The 23,425-nt window shown below is 51.2% G+C and overlaps 1 protein-coding gene across 1 annotated transcript in view; it reads right to left on the bottom strand.

Moving 5' to 3' along the window:
* NDUFA10 (NADH:ubiquinone oxidoreductase subunit A10) overlaps positions 1-23,425 on the bottom strand; it is a 52,956-nt gene that overhangs the window by 4,992 nt on the left and 24,539 nt on the right. Inside the window, exon 9 of the mRNA XM_080798540.1 lies at positions 21,238-21,346. Coding sequence (XP_080654666.1) covers positions 21,238-21,346 — 109 coding nt within the window. The remainder of the gene's footprint in view (positions 1-21,237; positions 21,347-23,425) is intronic.

Raw genomic sequence — 23,425 nt, 5'->3', positions numbered from 1 at the left:
GTTCCTGGTGAGAAATGACCCTTTGACGTGCCCTTCCAGACTTCTGTGCTTGATGTGAAATTCTCCACGTGGAACTGCTTACTGCAGGAAAAAATAAACAGATGCTGACACAAGCAACCAGAACGGATTCTCGCTTAATGCACACAAGACTCTGGTCCAGATGACGACGCTCTGCTCACGCTGTGCGGGGGAGTCAGGGCTCCCATGTCCCCGTGTGAATTTACGGCCTCATGCAGGATCGGCAAACTATGGCCTGCAGGCCAAACCCGGCTGATGACTGTCCTGTAGAAACAAGGTTCGTGGGCACTCAGTCCCGTGGCAGAAATGAGTCCTGGGAACAGTGGGGGCGGGCCCTACAGAGCTCAACTGTTTACTCTCCGGCTCCTCTCAAAAAAACTGCTACCCGCTGCCCTAAGAGAAAGTGAACAAGGTGACGATGGGATCGGGGGACAAGGGAGCCGGGTAGCTCAAGGGGAGGCTTCAGAGGCGGCCGAGACAGGTACGTTTTGTTTGCAAGGTGATGCCACAGAGTGGGACTGCGGGTGAGTCTGACTCCAGGGAAAGCCGCCCGTCATGAAACGCCACAAGCCAGTCTGGGATTTGTGCCAAGAGGTGGCTGATGAGGTCAGAGGTCGCACAGGGAGCCCTCTCCCAGCCGCTTCCCTCAGAACCCAGCTGAGAGCAGTTACCTATATTCACTCATTCTCCTGGGAAAAAACTCAGTTCCTTCTGCATGTAAAGCACACTGTGTCCTAGTGCCCTGAGTGGCATGAACAAATCCCATTTTCTCTAACCTCATGAAATACACAGAACATGTACAGCTCGTCAGAGAACAGAAGTGCCTGAGGATGGAGGAACCGGTCTGACCCATGGGATCTGAGGCTTCAGGAACAGATGGGATCTGGACGGCGGAGAGGAGAAAACAGCTTCAGCAGCAGGCCAGGCAGTGACCAGACAGTGCAAGGCACGGCCCATGGGAGCAGCCACAGTGACCACACCCTACCTGGACCCCCGCAGCCCTGGCCGCAGCTCTGCTGCTTGGGACGGACCATGTGAGGACACCAGACCAACCCACGCCTCCTGATGGCCACAGCTTCCCCCACCATCTGGACACCGGACACACAGATCAGGCTGGCTAGCATCTGCGGGCGGAGAGCTAGAGGGGAGGGCCGTGGGCAGAAAAGGAGGCCTGACATACTGACGGGGACGGACCTGGTTTGCGGCTGCATGTGTCCCTGCACATGTGGGGTGATGCTCCCAGAGGCGGGCAGAGGCCCCCCAGGAAGAAGGGCACTCTTGGGGGCTGCTGGATGCTCCCATGGGGCTGAGGGACTGAGCTCCCAGCACCCGGGGTTCACCACACACCTGGCTACCAGGCTAACCCTCCCCTATGAGCCAGGCTGCTCAAGACTGACCACAAAGCTAAGATATCAAACCCCAGAAGCTTAAGCTGATTTGCAAGTGTGTCAACTGCCTGCTGGGTACACATTCAAACACTCCTCAAGGGATAAAACAAGATCAAGGACTCATAAGCAGAGACCTCACAATGGATGGTGACCGTGGAAAAGCCTCTAGCCCTGGAAAGGGAAGATGTAACCCATATCCAGGGGAGAACAGATCAAGCCAACTCAGAGGTAACAAAGATGGGAAATCAGAAAAGACGACCACTGAAAAAGCTATTATAAAAATATTCAGTATGTTCAGGGAATTAAGTGAGAAGTGAGAGTAATGAGAAAACCAGAAAACAAAAAGAAACAAATAAACTTCTAGGTTTAAAAAAAAAAAAAAAGGATATCTGAAATAAAATTCCACTGGTTGGGTGTGCTGCTCCAATGTGCCCACAGTGTCAGCTGCTGCCCGTGTCTACCACCCCGGTCACACTGGGCCATGTCCCCACAGAAGGTGCCCACTCAGCCTGGCCAGGAGCAGCAGAGGCTCTAGGCCCTCCTATTTCTTCAGGACATGGGACTCTATGATGGGTACCGCTGGCCCCGGGTCACCCTATCAGCCCGGCCAGATCCACCCGCACTGTTGATATGCCTCCCTCCCTCTCCTGTCCCAGGCGTCACATGGCACCAAGGACTAAGGGCTTCCCTGTACCTTACATCTTCTCTCCCCTTGACCCTTCACAGGTGTTTCCCCAAAAGACTCATCAATATCTACCTGATCCTATCTTGGCTGCTGCTCCTTGGAGAACCCAAACTAGCACAATGGAATTAACAGCATATTATATAAACATGAGAAAACCCCTGTGAACTTGAAGACAGGACAAAAGAAACTATCCAAGATGAGGCACTGAGAAAAAGGCCAAAAACAACTGGACAGAGCCTCAGTGACCTATGGGTCATGAACTGTCAAGAGTCCCCAGAAGAGAATAAGAAACATCCAGAGAAATCATGACTAAACGTGTTACAAATGATATGGAAACAATGGACTGCTCATCCCCGAGATGCTCCATGAACAGGCAGGATAAGCACAAAGAAAATCACCCGAAGCACGTGGTCACCAGGTGGTGGGAAGTAGTGATAAAGAGATGAAAAGAGGGTCTCAGAAGCAGCCAGAAAGAACAGGTCCCTCAGGCATGCAATGGCACACGGCAGGACTTCAGACTTATCCACAAAAGCCGTGTGGCCAGGGGTCCAGGGGGCGGTTTCAGGGTGTCAGAGGAAATAAGCGGCCAACGCGGAAGTCTGTGCTGAGTGCCGCCACCTACAAAAATGAAACGCAAGTGCGGGTGACTTTTTCGAGCAAGAGCTAAAGACTCATTGCCAACAGACCTGGGTGGTGGGAACACTGAAGGCAGGAGGGGATTGGGGCTACGGAGAGGTGTCACACAGAGGCCTGGGCCTACACAGAGCACACTAGACAGCATAGCTGGTAGCCAGGGTGAAAGGTCATGAGAACAGCTTCTTCTAAAGATAACTGACCATGGCAGAGGCCAGGGGAGCTGGGCAGAAGTCAGCTTGCTGTGTGTGGGCTGGCAGGATTTGACCAGCCGTGTGTGAGCAGATGCTGGTGAGGGACAGACATGCACTAGAACAGCCCGGAGTGTTCATGAACGTGAAACCAGACGGTGTAGTTGATGAGTCAGCAGAAGAAATAAAATAGAAAAGGAAGATGGTTGACCAAGCCAAAAGAAGCCAGGAAAACAGAAAAGTAAGATACAAACTCTGAACCTCAGTTGCTACGGGACTGAAGTGTCCCCCGCTTGAGGAGACCTCACCTCTACCCAGCCCCTCTCCCAAGGCCAGAGGGCAGTGGTGAGTCACTTGCTCCCCCACAGGCCTCCTGGGGGCCGGTGCTCTGGTTCTGGCCAAGAAGGCCGCCAGCTCTCACAGCCCTGCTCACCAGCCAGTGCTGTCCTCCTCAAGCACCACCTCTCCTGGAGATGTGCGGCAAAAACCGCTGCCTTGTGAGGAATCACACCTCTGGGAGGAGTGTTCCAGGGGCTCCAGGAACAGGGTGGCAGGAGGCCCCCAGGAGGAAGCCAACCCTAGCTCTGGCACACGCACCTCCCGATCCAGTGAGTGTTGGGTTCTCAGGCATTCCCAAGTGGCCCTCCGTCAGCAAGCAGGTGACCAGCTATCCCAGCCTCTGCCTCGTCTTCATCCTTTCCCACGACTAGCTCTTCCTGCCCAGCTCCTGCCCCTTCCTCCAGGAGCGCCCTGACGCAGACAGGGTGACTGTGTCCTCTCTTCCCCCGTCTCTCCTCTTGGTGTCTAGGGCAGACACTCACCTGCTTGATGTAAGCAGGCAGTCACTGAATTCCAAAACCAGCACTGCCTCACGCGCTCTGATGCCATGAGGGGCAGGTGGGTGCTGTCTCTCCTCGGAAAGGCGTCAAGTGACCTGCCTGAGCCACCTGACTGCAGGTGACAGGCTGGACCCTCAAGTCTCAAGTCCAGGAATATCTTCCACGACCCCGTGTAAGAATCCGTTAAGTTAAGGGACGCCTGGGTGGCTCAGCTGGTTAAGCGGCTGCCTTCAGCTCAGGTCATGATCTCAACGTCCTGGGATCGAGTCCCACATCTGGCTCCTTGCTCAGTGGGAAGCCTGCTTCTCCCTCTGCCTCTGCCTGCCTGTGCTTGCTCTCTCGCTCTCTTTCTGACAACTAAATAAAAATAAAATCTTAAAAAAAAAAAAAAAAGAATCCGTTAAGTTAAACTGCAACTCCTAGCATGCGCTAACTTTGGGAAATGATGCAACAGCTTTGTCTGTCTCACCCACGTGCTGCCTTCGTTCTTACTGAATTCCATTCCTTCCCTCCAGTGTTCTGTTCGCCCCCCAGTCGGTATGGGTGGAGCTCTGCTGCTCTGGTTTCTAGCTGAGAAGGGCCTGGGTGTGCATCAGCACCCAGCCCCCATCTATGCTGGCCTGGGGGTGGGCTCTCAGGGTTTCTCCACCCCCTTTCAGGTGTACTGCAAAGTCCTGTTGGGGAACTTCTGGCTCTAGGCAGGCGTGTCAGGGGCACTCAGACTCACAGCTCCTCAGCTGAGTCCTCCTGGAGAGCTAAATTAGATGTGTTAATTCTGGCACCAGGTCCTTCGTTGTGGGACTGTAAAAAGGGGAATTTTTTAAAAAGGATCAGATGAAGCCCTGCCTGGGGTGGGAAGTGGGCTGTAACAGGTATGATGGACTCTGCTTTTTCCAGACGCTCTGAGGAGCTCAAACGGCTAAGGAAGTCTACAGTGACTTGGGGATTCCAATGTCCAACTTCTGTTATCAATTACTACATATAAATGCTAATGAGCTCTAAGAATAAAAATGTTTTATTAATTTTAAAGAAGAAAGTTATAGAAATTATTTAGTAAAGGGACTTCTTTGATATACAATGTCCCCAATTTTTCATTATTGCTAAGCATAAATCCAGTCTAAAACTCTGAAATCAACCCCCTAAAATCTTATTTTACCAAAGACAATTTTCAGAAGCCATCTTTTAAAGAATAACTGTCTTCTATTTTTGGCACAAACACCATAGCCTGTTACAAACACATCCGTATTTAGCTGCCAAACCCACTGCCCTAAGTATCACAGCACCATGCACTTTGCATGACTCATGTTAGCTGTGAGTGGGAAAGCTCTGACTCAAGCCCCTGTTTAAAGACCTGAAAACAATATTCTTGCTAGAAATTCTCCAACAGCAGAACGGAGGGCACACACAGCGACATCAGGGCACCTGTGGTCTGCTAGTCTGTATGCGAGGACGTCACCCCGTGACCCGGCACCAGCAGAGCCCAGACAGCACGTGGTCATCTGCAATCACACTCAACCTGAAGCACTGGGTGAGAAGTCCACGTCTGACACAAACTGCCCTGCCCCAGGGACGCAGGTCATCTTCCACACGCGGGAACCTAAGCGACAGGGCATGTGGACCGACGAGGAGTGTCAGCCCCGCGCTCAGCAAGCAGCCATGTTAGCGTGTCCTCCAGCCCGCGAGCGAGGGGCAACCGCAAACACCATGCACTCACTCTCACTCAGCAGAACAATTTCTAAACAGAGAATCTGCAGTTTAACACAAAAAAACAGGTACCAAGCTAAGTTCTGAGGCCCGAGCGTCGAGCGGAGTCTAGGAAGCTTGCTCCGTCGGCTCACTGAGGCCAACAACTCCAAGGCTCTCCCATTACTGAGAGTGTGGCCTTACCCAAGAAAGCCCCGCAGAGGTAAGACCGCACAGTGTTGACGTAGTCCAGCGATAAAGCACCACTCTTCTAGACAATGCTAACTTGGGACTGAGACAAAAACAACTTGAGATAGTAAAGAAATAAAAATAGCAGGAGAGAAAGCAGAAGACTCTGTCGTCCTGGCAACTGTCTCGGACACGATCAGATTTGTGGAGGGAGCTCCGTATCTTAATAGCATCTGGGCTCCCTAAATTGAAAAGACACCAAACCAGTAAAGCGGAAACCAATTCACAGCTTGTCTGCCCCAAGGAAGGACTGCAGAGAAATAAGAAGTAACCCAGAACAGGGTTTGAAAAATGACTTTAAAAAATTAGTAGCCTGCTATGCACATATCGGCACTCATGTGAGTCTTCACAGGTCTGTGCCAACAACAGAATGGGGGCCGAGTGAACAGGAAATGTATGGATAAATAAACTCAGATTCCAGACACTCGTGTCCCTCTGCAAACATCACTTCAGGAGAAACCTGAGACTGCCCAGGCAGTCACCTGGAGTATGATGGGATGGGTGCCCGAAAACCACCCTGACTCCAGCCAGAGCAATGAAAGAGCTGAACTAACACCCGGATCACAGGATCAACAACACAAAACCAAAATTTAAAATTCCTATTCATATGGAATCTTAGCGACTTTCTGTTCTCAAAAGGTCTGTCTTCACTAGTCTGCACCCCAGGTCACCAACACAGCCAACTAGGAAATGCTCACAATACCTCCGCCCGACCCAGGGACCTCGAGCCCAGCTGTGCATGGCGTCCTTCCCAGCACTCCCCCAGCCTGCTGTGCACAGGGACTGTGATGGGATGGAGCCCGGTCTGTGCCCTGCAGGGAACCTTCCAGCCTCTGGCTCAGATAGCCTCTCTGCGCCTGGCGGCCCATTCACACTTGAGAAAAGTAGCAACCCGCCCTCCCAGACAGCAGCTAGGGGACAAATGCAGCTACTCAAAATTAGCTGTCCTCGTGCATGGCTTCCCGGTCAGGCTGGCCTCTCTACTCTCACCCCTGCCCCAGGTCCCCTTGTCCCGTACACCCGACCTTCATCCTAGCCAGCCCTCCAGAAGGCCTCTCCTTCTTACTGCCAACAACCACGAGGGCATCAGGGCCCTCTAAGAATCTGGCCCATGCTGCGTACCTGCCACTCGCCACCAGAATGCATTCGCCGGCCGGGACAGCATCTTCTGAACCATCACCCTGAACTTCTGTCCTCCACATCTTCCCACATTAGGGAGCTGCCCTGAGCTAACCAACCTCCAAGCCCCACTGTCTCCCTACCTCTGAAATTCACAGCAGAGAGCTTCTTGTAGTCAATGAGTAATCCCAAATAAAGCCCACAGATCACCTTAAATTTTGAACTGATAAAAGTTCTTTTTACCTCTTTCTTTTCTTTCACATAATACATGACCCACCACCCTGCCTCTAGCCGTCACAAAGCTGTTCCTTCTCCCCCCAAATGGGAGGGGGGCCCTCGTCTACTTGGTAAACCATCATCCTTATAATCTTGAGATTCTTTTTTTTTTTTAAATATTTTATTTATTTATTTGACAGACAGAGATCACAAGTGGGCAGAGAGGCAGGCAGAGAGAGAGGGAGAAGCAGGCTCCCCACCGAGCGGAGATCCCGATGCGGGGCTCGATCCCAGGACCCTGAGATCATGACCTGAGCCGAAGGCAGAGGCTTTAACCCACTGAGCCACCCAGGCGCCCCCTAATCTTGAGATTCTTGACACCTGACACTTGAACCCCAACCATGAGCCCAGGAACTACACTGTGTGCTATGCTCATGCGTGTGGTGCCCAGCGGTCATTGAGCCTGCAGGGCACAGGGACCGGGTCTATCCCCGCATCCTCTGCATGGTGTCTGTGTGGGCTGTGCAGTGAAAGGGCACCAGCTGACACTGGCACAGGACAGCTCCCAGGAACAGGCAGTTCTGCAGTGACAAACTCCATCCTTGGTATAGAGCCTGAAACTGGGCCCCTGACTCCAGACCATCAGAGCAAAAAGGAAACACAGAGCCGAACCCTTAGCCCATCGGCTCCTGAGACACGGGCCACTTCTGGGGTACAGGACTGCTGTGCCCCAGTACAAATGGTAGCTCAGATCCTACAAGGACAAGCAGAAGTAAAAATCACAATGTCACAGGAAGCAAAATGAGCCAGTTGAACCCCGTGACCTGGACACATGCCACCCAGACTTGGGCCCCGGTGCCATGGAGCCTGCCCAGCCATGGGAGGACGTGGAATCTTCACCCCAAGGGTGTCCCTCAGCTCAGGCAGGCAGCGAGGCTCCGGCTGGGGGACCCAAGCCAGGCAGCCAGACACAGCAGCGGGGTCCCTGGCTTTGGGCCACCACAGCCGGCTTTCCTTCAAGCTGACCCTCCGGACACACTGAGGCAGGCCAGCTAAGGGGCAGGGGTCCAGAGTCCATGAGGGCTCACCTCCATGGCCCACACTGCCACTGTGTGTGTGGGTGAGCACTGCTCCCATCATCCCCACTGACTGGCTTCCAAGAGAAGCCACACAGGCAACAGGATCCACAGAGACACACCACCACCATGCAAATGTGACACCACGAACATTCCGTAGCTGCAGAGTGTGACCTGTCAAGACCTTTTCTGGGAACCTCTACTCCCCGCCCCCAGACTCGTTAGCCATCAAAATGCCTGTGGACACTATGCTACACACAAAAACCTTTCTCTTATGCAAACGTAAATGCAGGAAGTCTAACAGCTACAATCTACCTTCTGAGCCTGGGGCTGGAAGGGGCTCCAGTGAGGTTAATTCAGGAACATGAGGCTTTTGAGGCAGCAGCCCGCGTACAGGCTGGTGTGCATGCCCCACACTGACCTGAGCATGCTAAGCCCCACACCTCCCCACAGGTAGCTTCTCTCGCTGGCCAGACGGCCCTCCAGCCGCTGTGTCTCTGGTGCAACAAGAGCCGGTCTGCCTAGGTCCTATGGAGCAGGGCTCCACTCTCCCTCAGGGTGGCTCCTCCCCCAGAAGCGGGGTGGGCTCTGTGGGAAGACTGTCCGAGTCCTCCGAGTCCTCTGGGAGCAGCCATACTTGCCTGCGAGCTGGGATCCCTTCTGCGCCTCCGCAACCTCTGGCTGCCCTGCGCCCTCTCCCTCCCTCCCTACCTGCTTAGCCCAGCAAAAGACTGAGCCTGTCTCAGCCTTTCAAAATAAAACAACATGCCAACAAAATATGGGAAAGCCTACTTCCACCATCCTATCCAAACTCTCCTCCTGAGGTCCATCGGCCTGCCCTGCCCTGCCCTCCTGGTAGCAGTGATGGGGGGGGGGGGCGGTGCGTGTGAGGGTGGGGTGGAGGGGTTGGTTGGGGGGTAGCGGGGGCAGAGAGTGGGGGCAGGGAGGAGGGAAGAGCAGCGGTGGAAGGAGGAGCAGTGGAGGTGGGGAGCAGTGGTGGGGGTGGCAGGGTGGCAGCTGCCCGCCCACCATCCCACCTTCCCAGGCCCCAGGCCAGCACACTATCTTGGGAGGAAGAGGCAGGTCCTCTGCAACCAGGGTACTTCTGCTCCCCGCCAAGCCCCCTGCATGGAATGGGTCAGGGTCGGTTCACAGCCCTGCCAATGGCACCTGTCACTGTCACTGCAGAATCTACTTAAGTATCATGAAAACGGCGAAGTCTGAGTCTGACAAGGAGGCCCGGGCTGCAATCCTCCCAGTGAGGGAGCAGCTGTAAAAGGCTAGGGGGGCACCCTGTGTTCCCAGCAGTCCTCATGCTCTTCAAGCTTGGGACAGCCGCTGCCACGAGTGCCCCTGATGAGGAGGATGTGGCCGACAAGCGGGTTGGGCCACAGCACCACTCCAGTAGACAGGTGTCCAGGGTGACAGGCTGTCCCCTGGAAAGGGCTCCAGTGAGCCACCCTTTCTGGGTTCATCCAGTTCATCAGCGAATTCAGTGAGCATCAGGCTAACAGGTGTCCACGACTAAGTGTGCCTGTGGCCCCATGAACAAAGCCACCATTCTGACAAACAGCTTCTGCTCTCACAAACCCTGTGACCCATCAGCTCAGCTCGCCCTCATGATCCAGCCACTGTAGGGGACAGGTCCTAGTGTGCCTGTACTTGCTCCCAGCACTGCACCCACCGCAGAGTTAAAAGGAAAGTAGGGAGACAAACAGCACACCCACCCCCTGGCTGTGTCCCTCCCTCAAGCACCCCCTGTTGGAACCCTTCCATGATAGCTTATTTAGCTGTAAACCTGACACATATGAACAGATCTGACTCCCGGGAAAGGGCAAGCCCATCACTGCAAACAGAGCCTCTTGGGTAACGGAACGTAGCTCACCCCGGGAGTCACAGCCATGTACCCCCTGTCTCTCACCAAGACTCCCCAAACACCTCCCGCTTCTCTGCCCCCACCCTAGAACCCAACACAGCAAGCACATAATCTCTGCACATAATTCAGACCCGATCACTCTCAAAACAGCGCACTGGCTTATAGTCTCATGAAAACGTCACCCCAGGCTTCACAGCACTGCCTACAGGCCCCACCCCCAATCATGCCCCGCTAGCTTCCACGTTCACCTCCAGCTCTGCCTACACCCCCACACCCCCATTTCACCACGGCAGGCCCAGCCTGCCTCCACCTCCGAAGCCCTGCCCACAGGTGCAGCTCGGTCACCCCTCTCTGTAGCACACCTCCGCCCGAGACCACCTTATTCCTGCCCCATTCCACTTCGATGCCCTGTTACATGTGAGCTTATTGGCTGTCCCTCCTTCCCCAACCAGAATGCAAGCTCCTTGAGAACAACACTGTTTTAGTCCCCGATGTGGCCCCGATGCTGACAACAGTGCCTAGAACAACAGACTTGCCAAGGGACAGGGGAGTAAATGCAAAACAGGGAGGTGACAGTTCTGTGGGGTGGCAGCAGTGTTAAGCTTACCAGCAAGTGTTCAGAGTAGACTGTCACTCCTGGAAATAACTTAGTGCCCACACAACGTCTGAATATGGCCTCTGGACAGGACTCTCTGATGCTAACAGGAGACAGAAAGTCTTTCATCAGCCAGCTCTCCCTTCTTACCTTGAGGGTCGGGGATTTAATGAATTCTCTGTCCCAGGGGCTCACCAAGCAAACACCTGTTGAGACTAGAGAGACAGAGCTTCCGACTCAGACCCTCTCTAGTGTGGCTACAGGCAGACCCAGCACCCAAACCAGCTTGCAGAGCATGGAGAACACCACAGCAGCTTTCTGTTTCCAGCCAAACAACAGCCCCAGAGCCCTGAAAGAGCTCTTGATATAAAACATCTAGAAATGCTTTTAAATGCATTGCTGAGCTCTGCAAGAAATCACAAAGGTTAGAAATGAAGAGCAGGGTGAAAACCAGAGTGGGGAGCTGAAGCCTCAGCGGCCCTGGGGACGTGAGAAGAGCTGCCTGGAGCCGGAAGGCAAAGGGAAGGCAAAGCCGCCATCAGGGCAAGGTGGGGCCCGGGGAGGGGCATCCTTACCGAAGCACAGATCTGGAGGGCAGCAGCCCCCATTGAAGGCAAAAGGGAAGAGAGCCCGGGCCCTGCAGAGACCTCAGCTGCCATCTGGGGAATTCACTGCCATGGTCTCTCCTCACATGGTTCTGAGGGTTCCAGCTGCACTACCTCAGGGGCCTGGAGCCCCTGCTGGTCGTGAGTCTGGGGGCTTGCAGCAGCAATCGGTCCTTACAGGATCAGGACAGCCAGAGCTAGTGAACAGCGTCAGATGCCCCAGTTCCTGAAATGTCTGGGGCACACTCACCCCAAAAGAGCATGGTCATTTCTTCAAATTCAAATTTAACCAGGGATCCTGTATTTAGGAGGGACTCTCATTATGTGTCCACGGATAGAGGCCCAAAAAGCATGAACTTAGTGTCATAGTTTCCAAAACACAGAAGGGAAAAAGACACCTCTATAGGTAAGAATCAGAGGAAATGATAAATGGTAAAGTCTGGATGGTCCTCCAAACCTGGTATTACCAGACACAGAAGAGAAAAAACTGTATTTGAGATGCTTAAAGAAAAAGAAGCTATTGAAAACATAAGCAAGAAATAATATCCCACCCACAAGAGTCAAAAAGTGCTGGTGTAAGTAAAAAACAAATTTATACCCCGACCCAAAATAGCAAAGACAGAAGGAGCAGAAAGATCCTAGAAGAGAAAGGGAGACTGTGACGTTTAAATAAAAACAAAAGGTCCACGCACTGCTCCCGCTTCCAAGAGTCAGAAGTGCCATCCAGTAACTCCTAACCACAAGTACCAGCAAGTTCAGGATCCACCATAAAATATGCATCATACGTAATGGATGTATTACCCCATGCAGAGCCCACCCTCCTGCTTCCCAGTGTCTCCACAAGCACGCTGCAGATACATTTTAAGTTCCTTGTGAAATCATGAGGTGCGACTGTAGTAATTTCATTACCTTTGTTACATGAGCCAGGTTTACAGAAACTTCTCATGCTGTTGGTGGAGCTTGGCTAAAACACATTTTCAACATTAAAAACATTTTTTTTCCCTAGAAAATGAGAAACAGCCTAGCAGGGAAGTCATCTTCCAAGGGTCTCTGCCATAAAGGCACCCACCACCCCACGCGTTCCAGGAAACAAGTAGCCACAGAATGTGCTCTGCTCCAGCACCAAACAATTCCTCCTCTTGCAGAAACAATTCTTTGACATGTCCCCATGCTGCTCACTTGCCTCCCAGCAGCAAACCCATGAGCACATCAGGTGTCTCGGAGGCAGGCCAGCTGTGCCTGCTGCTCCCTTGAGCATCTCTAGACAAGAGCTCTGCAGCCTGGCCAGGGACCCCTTTCTGGGACCAGATCTCCCCAGATCTCCACAGCAGCTGCATGTGAGATCGACACAAGCCTTCATCAGTCATCCCTACACCTCCCACCACAGGCTCTCTGGGGGACACTTGGTAACAATGGATGTCCAAACAGAATACTCTGCGAATGAGGACAAATGGTCACTATGATTTACATTCTATCTAATTCCAATTTACCATTTGTTTTTTTTTTAAATATCAAGTAACTGAGTTTACTTTAAAAACATCAGCACTCCTCTAAAAGTTCACACAATTCCCACTCAGCGGGCACCTGCAAAGCCTACGGTGTGCATGGTCACTTCCTGGGAGCGGCACCCGCATGGCTGCAGCCAGGGCGTCAATGCCGACACCAGTAGGGATGTGGTGTGTGTGTGTGTATGGCCCGCGATGTGGTGGGAACAGAGCTTCACCTCTTGGCAAACACAAACCTGGGCTAATCCTTAGAAAAACATCAGACAAACCCCACCTGAGGAACAGTCTATAAAATCCTGACCGTCTTCCTTACAACTATCCTAAGGACCAAACACAAGGAAATGAGATAGTCATAGCCAAACGGAGTTTCTGGAGACGTGACAACTCAGTGTCATGTGGTCCCTGGATGGTCCATGGATAGCCCCTGAAGGGGTCCTGGAACAGAAACAGGGCACTAGGGAGACTCAGGACATCAAACATGGTATGGACTCAGTGAACAGTACTGCACAGATGCTGGTCTGTCCCCTGCCATAGTATACCACACCCATGTAAGATGTCAACAAGGGAAGTGGGGTGTGGGGCACATGAGAAAACTCCGGCAGCTGCACAACTTTCCTGCAAATCTAACACTGTTCTAAAAGTGCTTCTTTAGAATGCTTAGACATTTTTAAAATTCTTTTTTTAAAGCTTAGAAATTTAAAAAATTAATTAAAAATTCCAGCATTTCTAAATATTTAATTAAAATTTTAAGTCCAATAGAATAGATTCTCTAAATACTCACAAATTAAAAGACATTAACACACAGAACATAATAATGATGGAAAACTGCCAAATTCCCCCAGCATGTCTGTGATTCAAACGGCTAAAATACTCAGCTCCTGGGGGACCGGTGCAGACGACACGTCCCTCCTGAGCCACCGGTAGAGACGGGCACCGTGTGGAAAACACCTGTGCAAAGGCACGAAGGCAGGGAGGTTCCAGGTCCCCGGGAGGAAAGCAGAAGAGGCAAGCTGCCGTGTGCCTGCAAGAATGCCTCCCCAGGGCCCACCTACCCCCGCAGGGGTAGCTGCGAGCCCGAGAAGCCGCAGGGGAAGGGTCGGTGGAGACAGAAGGGCAGGTCAGGACCCACCACACAGCAAGCCCCACTGAGTGTGCCCTCCTCGGGAAGGGCGACGGGCAAGGAAAGCAGACCTCACAATCCTACACTGGGCATCTGGTGCTTGGTCTGTGGATGGGCTCCGGCGACCCACTGGAAGTTCATGACTGCCAGAGACAGCACCTGCCTCCTTTCAAGGTAAGAAAACGCCGTCCAGGGTGTCCCGCTATCTTTACAATAACTGGCGCTTAAAGGGAAGAAAAAGAAAGCACACAGGAAAACAGGACTGAATGATCAACCATGGAAGGACTGGGAGAGAGCTGGGCAATTTAAATGGATCAAAAAGAGGTTCAGATGGTGCAGTTACCAGATAACCTTGTGATGAGTGTGTTCAAGTAATGAGGGGACAAAATAATTTCAGCAGGTCACTCGACATAATGAAAAATGTAAATTCTAGAACCAAACAGGACTAGGATTACAATTAAACACGGAACCAAGGACCGGCAGGTCTAGGAGCAGATGAGAAAGAGCAGGGAAGACGAGCACCTTGGAAGCCCCACAAGAAGAACATGCCCGGCTGAAGGTCATAGAGAAACAGGATGGAAACAACAGAAGAGCATCGGGGCACAGAATGTGCTCGAAGGTCCCCATGGCTGACTGGGGCCCAACAATGGGAGTACTCGGAGAGGGGTGCAGGCCACACCTAGCAAGAGGTCCTAGCAAGTCTTCCGAAACTGGGACAAATGTTAGCCAAAGAACGTTAGGAACCCAAGCAGAGACAAAAGTACAGATGTGTGTGGGGGGGCGCCGGCAGGGGCTGGGACATGTTCATACATGTTCACTGAGACACACGAGCGTGGTGTGAAACGGGTCACACGCCAGCTACCCCAGGAAGCACGTACCCCAAGGCCATGGACACCAGGCCTCTTGCCACATGAGAAGCCTACGAGTTGGGGACGAGGAGGCCGGACCCTGTCATGCCACCCTGGGACTGCAGGGACTGCCACGAGCTCGGAGTTGCTGGCCCCCAGGAGGCAAAGGTAAATACAGGCATGTGGGTGAAGGATAAGAGCCTGGGAGTCTGTGGCCACACAGCCAAGTAAGTGAACGTGCAGGGAGAAGAGAAAGCGCTGGCTTCCAGTGGGGTAAGAAACAGCACTGGGAGAGCAGTGACAGAGCTAGGAAGGCAAAGTCTGGAGACTGTTACATTAATAACCGAGCCACTGAGTGAAAGCCCACTGAGGAGATCGACAGTCCTCTCCCCTGAAATACTGCTACATTACAAGGACTAAAAAAGAGCAACTGCCAGTGAAGACAGCCCCTCTGCCAAGTGATCAGTTAGCACAGTCTGAGTGCAGAGCCACGGGCGCCCTGGGCTGAGATGACACGATGGATTCCAGGAGACTCCTACAGAAAGGCAGGCATCTGAAGCCTGGTCCCTGCAAACACCAACCACCACCAAACGGAGGGCCATTTGAACACGGCCTGTCCTGTCCTCCTCTGAAGTGTCAAGAAAAGCCAGAGGGACAGGTCAGGCTCAGAGACCAGCCACATGCAGGCTGCTCTCCTACATCTGGTCTTCCCACTCTCCAAAGCAGCTCTGGGATGGTGGGGGACCTCGAAGGGTCTATAGATTAGAGATAGGAACATAGGAATGTGAACTTCCTGGCCTTGACAGCTGTGCTGTGGGGGGGAGGAGAATGCTTTAAAGCCACAGTTCTTGCCTTAAACCAGATTCTGGGCCCCATCCCTAGGAGGTCTGTGCAGAACTGGCATGGGGCCCAAGAGCTTACATCTCCACAGGGCCAGGCGGGGCTGCTGCAGGGGCCCACTGAGAACCACCTCTGCACTGCCTGCGGCTAAGAGGGCATCTGGAGTGCTCACGACAGCTCGGCAGATGGTATGTTCTACTCTCGTTCATTCTGTAAATTTAAAGCATTCCAAAATAAAAAACAGATAAAACAAGGATCCTAGAGACCATTTTTAAATTTCAGAATTCTTATTTTTTGTCGTCCAGGATTCTTCAGACCGTGGAGTGAGAGCACAGAGAGCAGGGGGGACAGGGTGCAGGGGAACCTGGGGCAAAGCTGCAGGGGCACGGACCACAGACAAACGATGAACACTGTTGTCTCCAGGGCCCACAGTGCTTGGAGAAGTGAAACAGATGACAAAACAGCACAAAAGACAGGAGCTGGGCAAACAGAGGAGAAAGTCCCAAGACCTCAGTTCTGGAACTAGAGACCTAGCGCACTGTGGACAGCAGTACATCAAGGATGGATATTTAACTATCTGACTGGCTACTAAACACTACTAAGAGAATGACAGCTAGGAAGCGAACAGAGGAAGGAAGCAGAATGAAAAGAAACAAAAAACGCCTTAATGCAAAAGAGGGCCAGTAAGGAAAAAAACAGAGCAGGTAAGAAACACACAAAACACAGAGTAGGAAGAGCTCCTGAGACAGGAGCGCAACAGCAGCTGCACTGAGTGTGAACAGGGAGACAGTCTCAAAATGCAAATGGGACAAAAGGCAAGGCACAACCATCTCAGGGAGCACAGCGCCTGCCGGCAACACGGACATGTGGGAAGGAGACCAGCAGAAGACGGCATAAGGCGCTACACAGCTAGTGAAGAAAGCAAACTTTGGGGACAAGTGCCACCCACAAGGGAGGCTTCAGGGCACACACAACAGCACACACACCCAACAATACGGCCTCAGCATGTGCAAAGCACAATGGCACAGAACCATGGTAAGGAACCAATCCGCCAACAGTGGCGGACTTGCACATGCTCCACCCAGCAGAGCCACGGGGACCCAGACCAGACTGGGGGAAGGCGACGTGAGTCACGCCCCCACAGATGTCACCTCAAGACTCCAGCAGGATGCCACACACAGCATAAGCGGAAGGGGCGCTCTCCTCCAAGACCACAAAATGCCACCAAATTGACCAAATGCTGAGTCTCAATCACATGCAAGGATTGAAATTATACAAATTATGTTTCTGATTAGAGCAGAATGAAGCCAGAAATCAGTAACAAAAAGATAATTAGAAAGATCCCAACTGCTTTTAAGTTATCCAGTATAATTCAAATTAGCATACTGGTCAAAACAGAAATCAGATTAAAACTAGAAAATAATCTGAGTTGACTAAAGAAAACCCAACATCAAGACTTAGGAGATCAAGACAGACCTGAAGGGCAATGTGTCTAGCCTTAAATGCGTCTATTCAAGAGCAAGATAAAAAATCAATGATGTTCTTATTCATTTTAAGAAGATTGAAAAACAGCAAATAAAAAGAAAAAATAAAGAGCAGTCACCAGTGAGCCAGAACGTGCAAGAATGTGTACCACATGACACCAGTCAGGTCCTTGAATGACAAGCTCCCTCCAGAGTGGAGGAGGACGGAAACACCAGGATCAGCAACAAGGACGAGAACAGGGACGACGGACACCCTCGGGCCCAACCGACTTAAAAGCACCAAAGAGGACATTTTAAACAACTCCATGCAAGAAACTAGAAAATTTAAATGCAATGGGGCCAAGAAAATTCCTGGATAAATACAACTTTCCCGAGAAGGGAAAGAACACTGAATGTTCTGTATCTATTAAAGGAACTGAATCCGTGGTGTTGGACAATTCCTGTGGAGCCCCACCAGTTGCTCCTGGGCACGCTGAGGGAAACACGCTGCTCATCTCGCACAAACCCTCCCCGAGAGGAGAAAGGACAGCCCCGCCTCAACTCAGGATGGATGTCAGCATGACGCGGATAGCATGGCCACTCTCAGGAGCATGTCTCAAGAAAGGGAAGTTCTCATCTGTCTCTCAAGAATACAGGTACAAAAATCCTCAGTTAAAATGTGAATTAGGTTCAGCTGCATACGAAGAGGATAATACACACAAAAGTGGGACCAAAAGCCACGAAATCAAGGTTGGTCTCACATTAGAAAATTAATATAACTGACCACATGAACAGAAAAAGGAGAAAAAAAATCATTCACGGCAGACACGTGATAAAACTCAATACCCACAAGTGACGAAATTTACTTCCTTAAGTTCTTAAGAACATCTACATTAACCCACAGCAAACATAACCCTTGCTGGTGATTCACTGAGCACATCCTCTGTGACAGCAGGAGGCAGACAGGGACAACTGCTGCTGTCCGTGAACCAGAGACCCGTTGAGGCAAGGGGAAGAAAAGGCAGTATAAAGATTACAGAGAAACAGAGCTGTCATGACTTGCCAGCATGCACACTTTTCTTTTTACACGCTGGGACTTTTAAATGTCCGCTTTCCCTACAGAGGTAATTCTAACAGTCCTTGTGATGGCTGGGGCTGGCGGTCAGCTGGGAGTTTACCTGCTCCCAGTAGGGACACCTGGAGGTTCCGCCCATTGCGAGGACACCCTCCATGGTGTGGCAGGCTGTTCTGCCACGCCCGGACCCGTCTGTGCTGCTGCACACACTCCACCCACGCTTGGTGGCCCTTGCCCGATACCCACGCATGACAGTGAGAGTCTCGGCGCTCTGGGGACCAGTTCTATTCTCCTGGGATAACCCGGCTGACTCCTTCCTGCTTCTACACAAAGAAATACGTACAAAGCTATACTTCGCTACCAGACATCCACCAGGAGAAGCAATTCCTGTAGATACCACCCCTCCCCCACTTGTAAAAGCAGTGACTGAAATACGCATACACTGGAACGCATGCTCCCTGGAGACCGTGATGTGGTCTGGTGCTCTCCCGTCCCCTCCACATCCTGACCTCACACTCTTCCTTCCTCTACCTGTCCTCACCACCGGTGACTTCAACCGGCACTGTGGCTCCAAACACCAATCACAGGCAGATAACCGCCACGCACCTGCAGACCCCAAACTCAGCACATGTAACCACCTGATCAAAACCTCTTCGTGGCTATCACGAACATCTCAAACATGACTGACAAATTCTGTACCCCTCTCCGAAACCTGTGTCGCTATGTGTTGCAACACCTGCCAGTTCCAACTCCAGTTCTGGTTCCCGAGGCCAAAACCCAGCAAACAGCTTACTTGCTTCTCTCTTCCAGTATGAAGTTTTAACAGACTCTGTTGTTTGTACCCATCATCTGACCATTTCTTGAACCTTGGTCCAAGCTCATACTGCCCCTTGGCTGACATTCCTATTAGGCCTCCTAGCCTCTGTGCATGCCCTATTCCACCCAGTGTCGGGTCAGAAACCAGAATGTTCCCAATACGAAGCACATCACACACATTCTCCCTCCACTCCTGTAGAGCCCTCAACTGGCCTAGCAGGCATCCTCCCTGTGTCTGTGCTGATAATGCCGTGCCTCACCTCTGTCACTGCCCATCTCCCTGCCTGGGCCTTTCTGCCCCACACTCCACCTGCTCCCCTCACCTCCCACAGCTCTCCAGGTGGCTCTGGAAGCACGACTCCAGCTTTTCAAATCCAGCCCCCGCCTCAGCCAGGCTTTGCCCTGCCCTCTTCTGGGGACTGAATTTTCTCCACAGCACCTGTTGCTATCGTCTGACACATTCTGTTTTACTGCTTTCTCGCACTCTGACGTACACCCCATGAGGGCAGCCACGTCCCCAGTGTCTAGGACAAGCGTGGTCCCTAGCACACACTCGGAAAGCATTCAGTGGAAAGAGTGACTGAACTGATAGAACAAAGGCAGTGAGCAGGTGGGAGGACCAGATGAAAGGGCCTGGGGCCCGCTGAACCCGCAGTGAGCAGAGCTCAGCCACTCAACTCATGTGAGGCCCCCCTTCCCACTTGGGGTGACAGCTGCGCAAACCCCCTGCTTACATATGGAAAAACTGAATACGTTTAGAGGAAACCTCGCATGAGTGACAAGCGGAAAGCCAGAGCCGCTCATCATAAATGAGAGAGAGCCTTAGAAAAGTTACTCATCAGCCCCACACATCAGTGACTCCAAGTCTCTGAGCTTGCCGCCTACTGTTTCCTTGTTTAAAAGTGAGGTCGTCAAAAGTAAGAGATGTTAAAGACCTATCATGAGTAAATCAACACACTGACATAATCAGGTGAATTTTTAAAAAAATTTGAAAGGGCAAAAATTTCTCACTAGGTAATACAGTATTTATGTTTTCAAACCCCTCCGCAGCACAGATGCTCCAGCCCCGTGAACTGCATCGGGGAGACAGCAGCAGATGCCCTCAGGGCTGTGGTGGAGAAGAGGCTCCGTGCAAGCCAGAGCGCCTATGTCCCAGGGCCGGTCCGGGGCTCAGCAGTGACAGCAGCGGCCAGGCCGGATGGGCGGGCCACAGGTTTTGCATGCTTGCACGTGGGACGCAGGGGAGGCAGAAGAAGCCACAGCGCCAGTCCAAGCACCATGGTGGCTGCCTGGACAGAGGTGGGAGTCCTGATGACACAGAACAAAATGAGGTCACTTGTGCACAGAGCTCAGCAGGACACTGGTGCAACCAAGGCATTGGCGGCAGGGAGGAGCCAGCCCAGTCGCCAGACAGCACCGTCCTGCCGAGTCGCCGCGCATGTACACACTGACAGCGGTCAGAAAGAAGACGCGCACACACACTATCCATGGGTACTCCTGAGGGATGGCCTCACAGTTCTGTGTACTTCCCCAAATTCCTACAATGAATCCAGTCACTTCCAAAACAACCAGAAGAACTCCTGTTAAAAGAAAATGCCAAGTATCTCCAGTAAGATAGCAAGTAGTGGGATATACTTGTGGACACCCAGTCAGTGCTTCAAGCAACTTGCAAGCATCAGAGAATTACGGTAACGCAACAATATTTAAGGCTGAAACTTATCTAAATGCTGGCTGCTCAGCTTGGTGATCTAATCTAAATGCGATCCTTCCACACATTTGCCAGTAACAAGCCCCACCCACCCTGGTGTAGAAATGGATTGTGCCCTTAGCCTTCACTGACGGCAGAACACCCAGAGAAGTCTCTCCCTCATCTGCGGGCTTCTACAACACAACTTATATGTGCCCTCGAAGTTCACAGAATTCTGACTGAAATGACTATCCACAAACAATTCAGAAAACAAGCAATTCACAAAAATGTATGGAAATCAGAGAAGACCAGTAATACAGTCGGAGCCTCTTGAGGTCCACCTCCCCCAACACCGCTCTGCACCCCAGCCCTGTGCTCCCCCACCCCCCGCAGATGTACAGCTTCATTCCTTGTGGACACAGGTACCATAAGGAGTCAGGCAACACCCCAAGTGCGCTCTGTAGACAAGAGGCAGACAACAGACACTGTATTCCTATCAAGATAACACACTGTGGCATGCGGCCCTGCTGAGAGAGGAGCTGCACCAGTGACAGGACAGGGAGGCGAAGAAGGGAGAATTATTTAAATGAAAAGGAAGCTCTTTCACTAAAACAAACAGGCAAAAAACAACAAAAACCTTTTCGGGGATGTGACCTTGGTGCCAGTCGCAGGGCTCATAGCAGACAGCTCACCTGGTTTCCAAATCTCACCTGTATGAATTTCTGGAAGAGACGGTCACTCTGGTGAGCTCCAATCGTGACTTCCGGGAGGTAGATGGGAATGGTGGTGTAATTCAGCACCTCCAGCTTATTCTGAACCCTACAAAATAAGACAAATAGAGACCACACTAAACCACTGAAACACAACAAAATAAGCTGATTTTTTAAAAAAGTACATACATCCAAATAAATGCCATTCATTCCCAGACGGTCCTCTGGACGCAAACCTTCACCCCAAAGACCATGAGGTCTGTGCGCAGCCGTTTTTCTGAGGTGACCTTCAGAACCCGAGGGAGAGTCTCCTGAAAGCCTGAGCAGTCACAGAAGACCACCTTTCAGGAATGGATGAGGTTTGGGAGACATAACAAAGGAGCCACGCTGTGCTTTAAACACAGGAATAGCATGGATAAAACACTACCCTCACACCGCCCACTGCCCCAGGCACATAGTGAGCCCTCACTAAAACATGCAAAACTAATGAATCTTTTTTTTTTTCCCCAAAAAGTGGGCAGAAGACATGAACAGACACTTCTCCAATGAAGACATACAAATGGCTAGCAGACACATGGAAAAAATGTTCATCATCACTACCCATCAGGGAGATTCAAATCAAAACCACATTGAAGGGGCACCTGGGTGGCTCAGTGGGTTAAGCCTCTGCCTTCAGCTCAGGTCATGATCTCAGGGTCCTGGGATCGAGCCCCACATCGGGCTCTCTGCTCAGCAGGGAGCCTGCTTTCCCCCCTCACCACCTGCCTCTCCGCCTACTTGTGATCTCTCTCTGTCAAATAAATAAATAAAATCTTAAAAAAAAAAAAACAAAAAAAGCAGTTCAAAACCACATTGAGATACCACCTTACACCAGTTAGAATGGCCAAAATTAACAAGATAGGAAATAACAAATGTTGGAGAGGATGTGGAGAAAGGGGAACCCTCTTACACTGTGGATGGGAATGCAAGGTGGTGCAGCCACTTTGGAAAAGAGTGTGGAGATTCCTTGAGAAATTAAAAATAGAGCTTCCCTATGACCCTGCAATTGCACTATTGGATATTTACCCCAAAGATACAGATGTAGTGAAAAGCAGGGCCATCTGTACCCCAATGTTCATAGCAGCAATGGCCACAGTCGCCAAACTGTGGAAAGAACCAAGATGCCCTTCAGCAGACAAATGGATAAGGAAGATGTGGTCCATATATACAATGGAGGATTATGCCTCCATCAGAAAGGATGAATACCCAACTTTTGTATCAACATAGACAGGACTGGAGGAGATTATGCTGAGTGAAATAAGTCAAGCAGAGAGAGTCAATTATCATATGGTTTCGCTTATTGGTGGAGCATAAGGAATAACACGGAGGACATGGGGAGAGGGGGAGGAGAAGGGAGTTGGGGGAAATTGGAGGGGGAGACGAACCATGCAAGACTATGGACTCTGAAAAACAATCTGAGGGTTCTGGAGGGGCGGGGGGGTGGGAGGTTGGGTGAGCCTGGTGGTGGGTATTATGGAGGGCACGTATTGCATGGAGCACTGGGTGTGGTGCATAAACAATGAATTCTGGAACATTGAAAAGAAATTTAAAAAGTAAAAATTTAAAAATAAACAAATAATTAATTAATTAAAAACAAAAAATCAAAAAACTCACTAATGAGTCTTGAGGGAAAGGCAGCAAGTAACTGCAGTTCCTCCAGATCTACACCGTGGTGTCCTGCTGCCCTGCCCAAAAGGTTCCAGGAGCAGAAGGGCCACTGGGAAGTCAGGAGCCTGGGGTGGGGGGAGGGGTGGCAGGCCCACGCAGGCCAGCCAGGCAAACCCTCGCCTTGCTTCGCACCAACAAATACAAAGCATAGGATATGCTCCTTGTTTCACCATTTTATTTTAGCTGAATGCTGAAATATTTACACTGTGTTATAACTGCTTATTTTAAGTCAAATTTAGTCTGAATATGACCACTATACTTGAAGATGAAAAGCATTTTTGGGGCTTTTAGAAAGAAACATTTAAATAAAGTCTCCTCTCTTAAGGGCTCAAAACAAATCAAATAATTACTTTAAATGACCACTTTTCCCATTAATGAGTTACAAAGGCAAAAAAGGTTTCTGTTTATAATGGCCCAAATGGAAGTTCTTTAAATGCATCTGGCTTTCAGCTACTTTGTGATAAAGAGTCCAGACCTATGG

This window comes from Martes martes (assembly GCF_963455335.1).
Source record: "Martes martes genome assembly, chromosome: 3".
NCBI lineage: Eukaryota > Metazoa > Chordata > Mammalia > Carnivora > Mustelidae > Martes > Martes martes.
The sequence above is the reverse complement of the archived record's forward strand: the minus strand, read 5'-3'. Positions and strand labels throughout refer to the sequence as shown.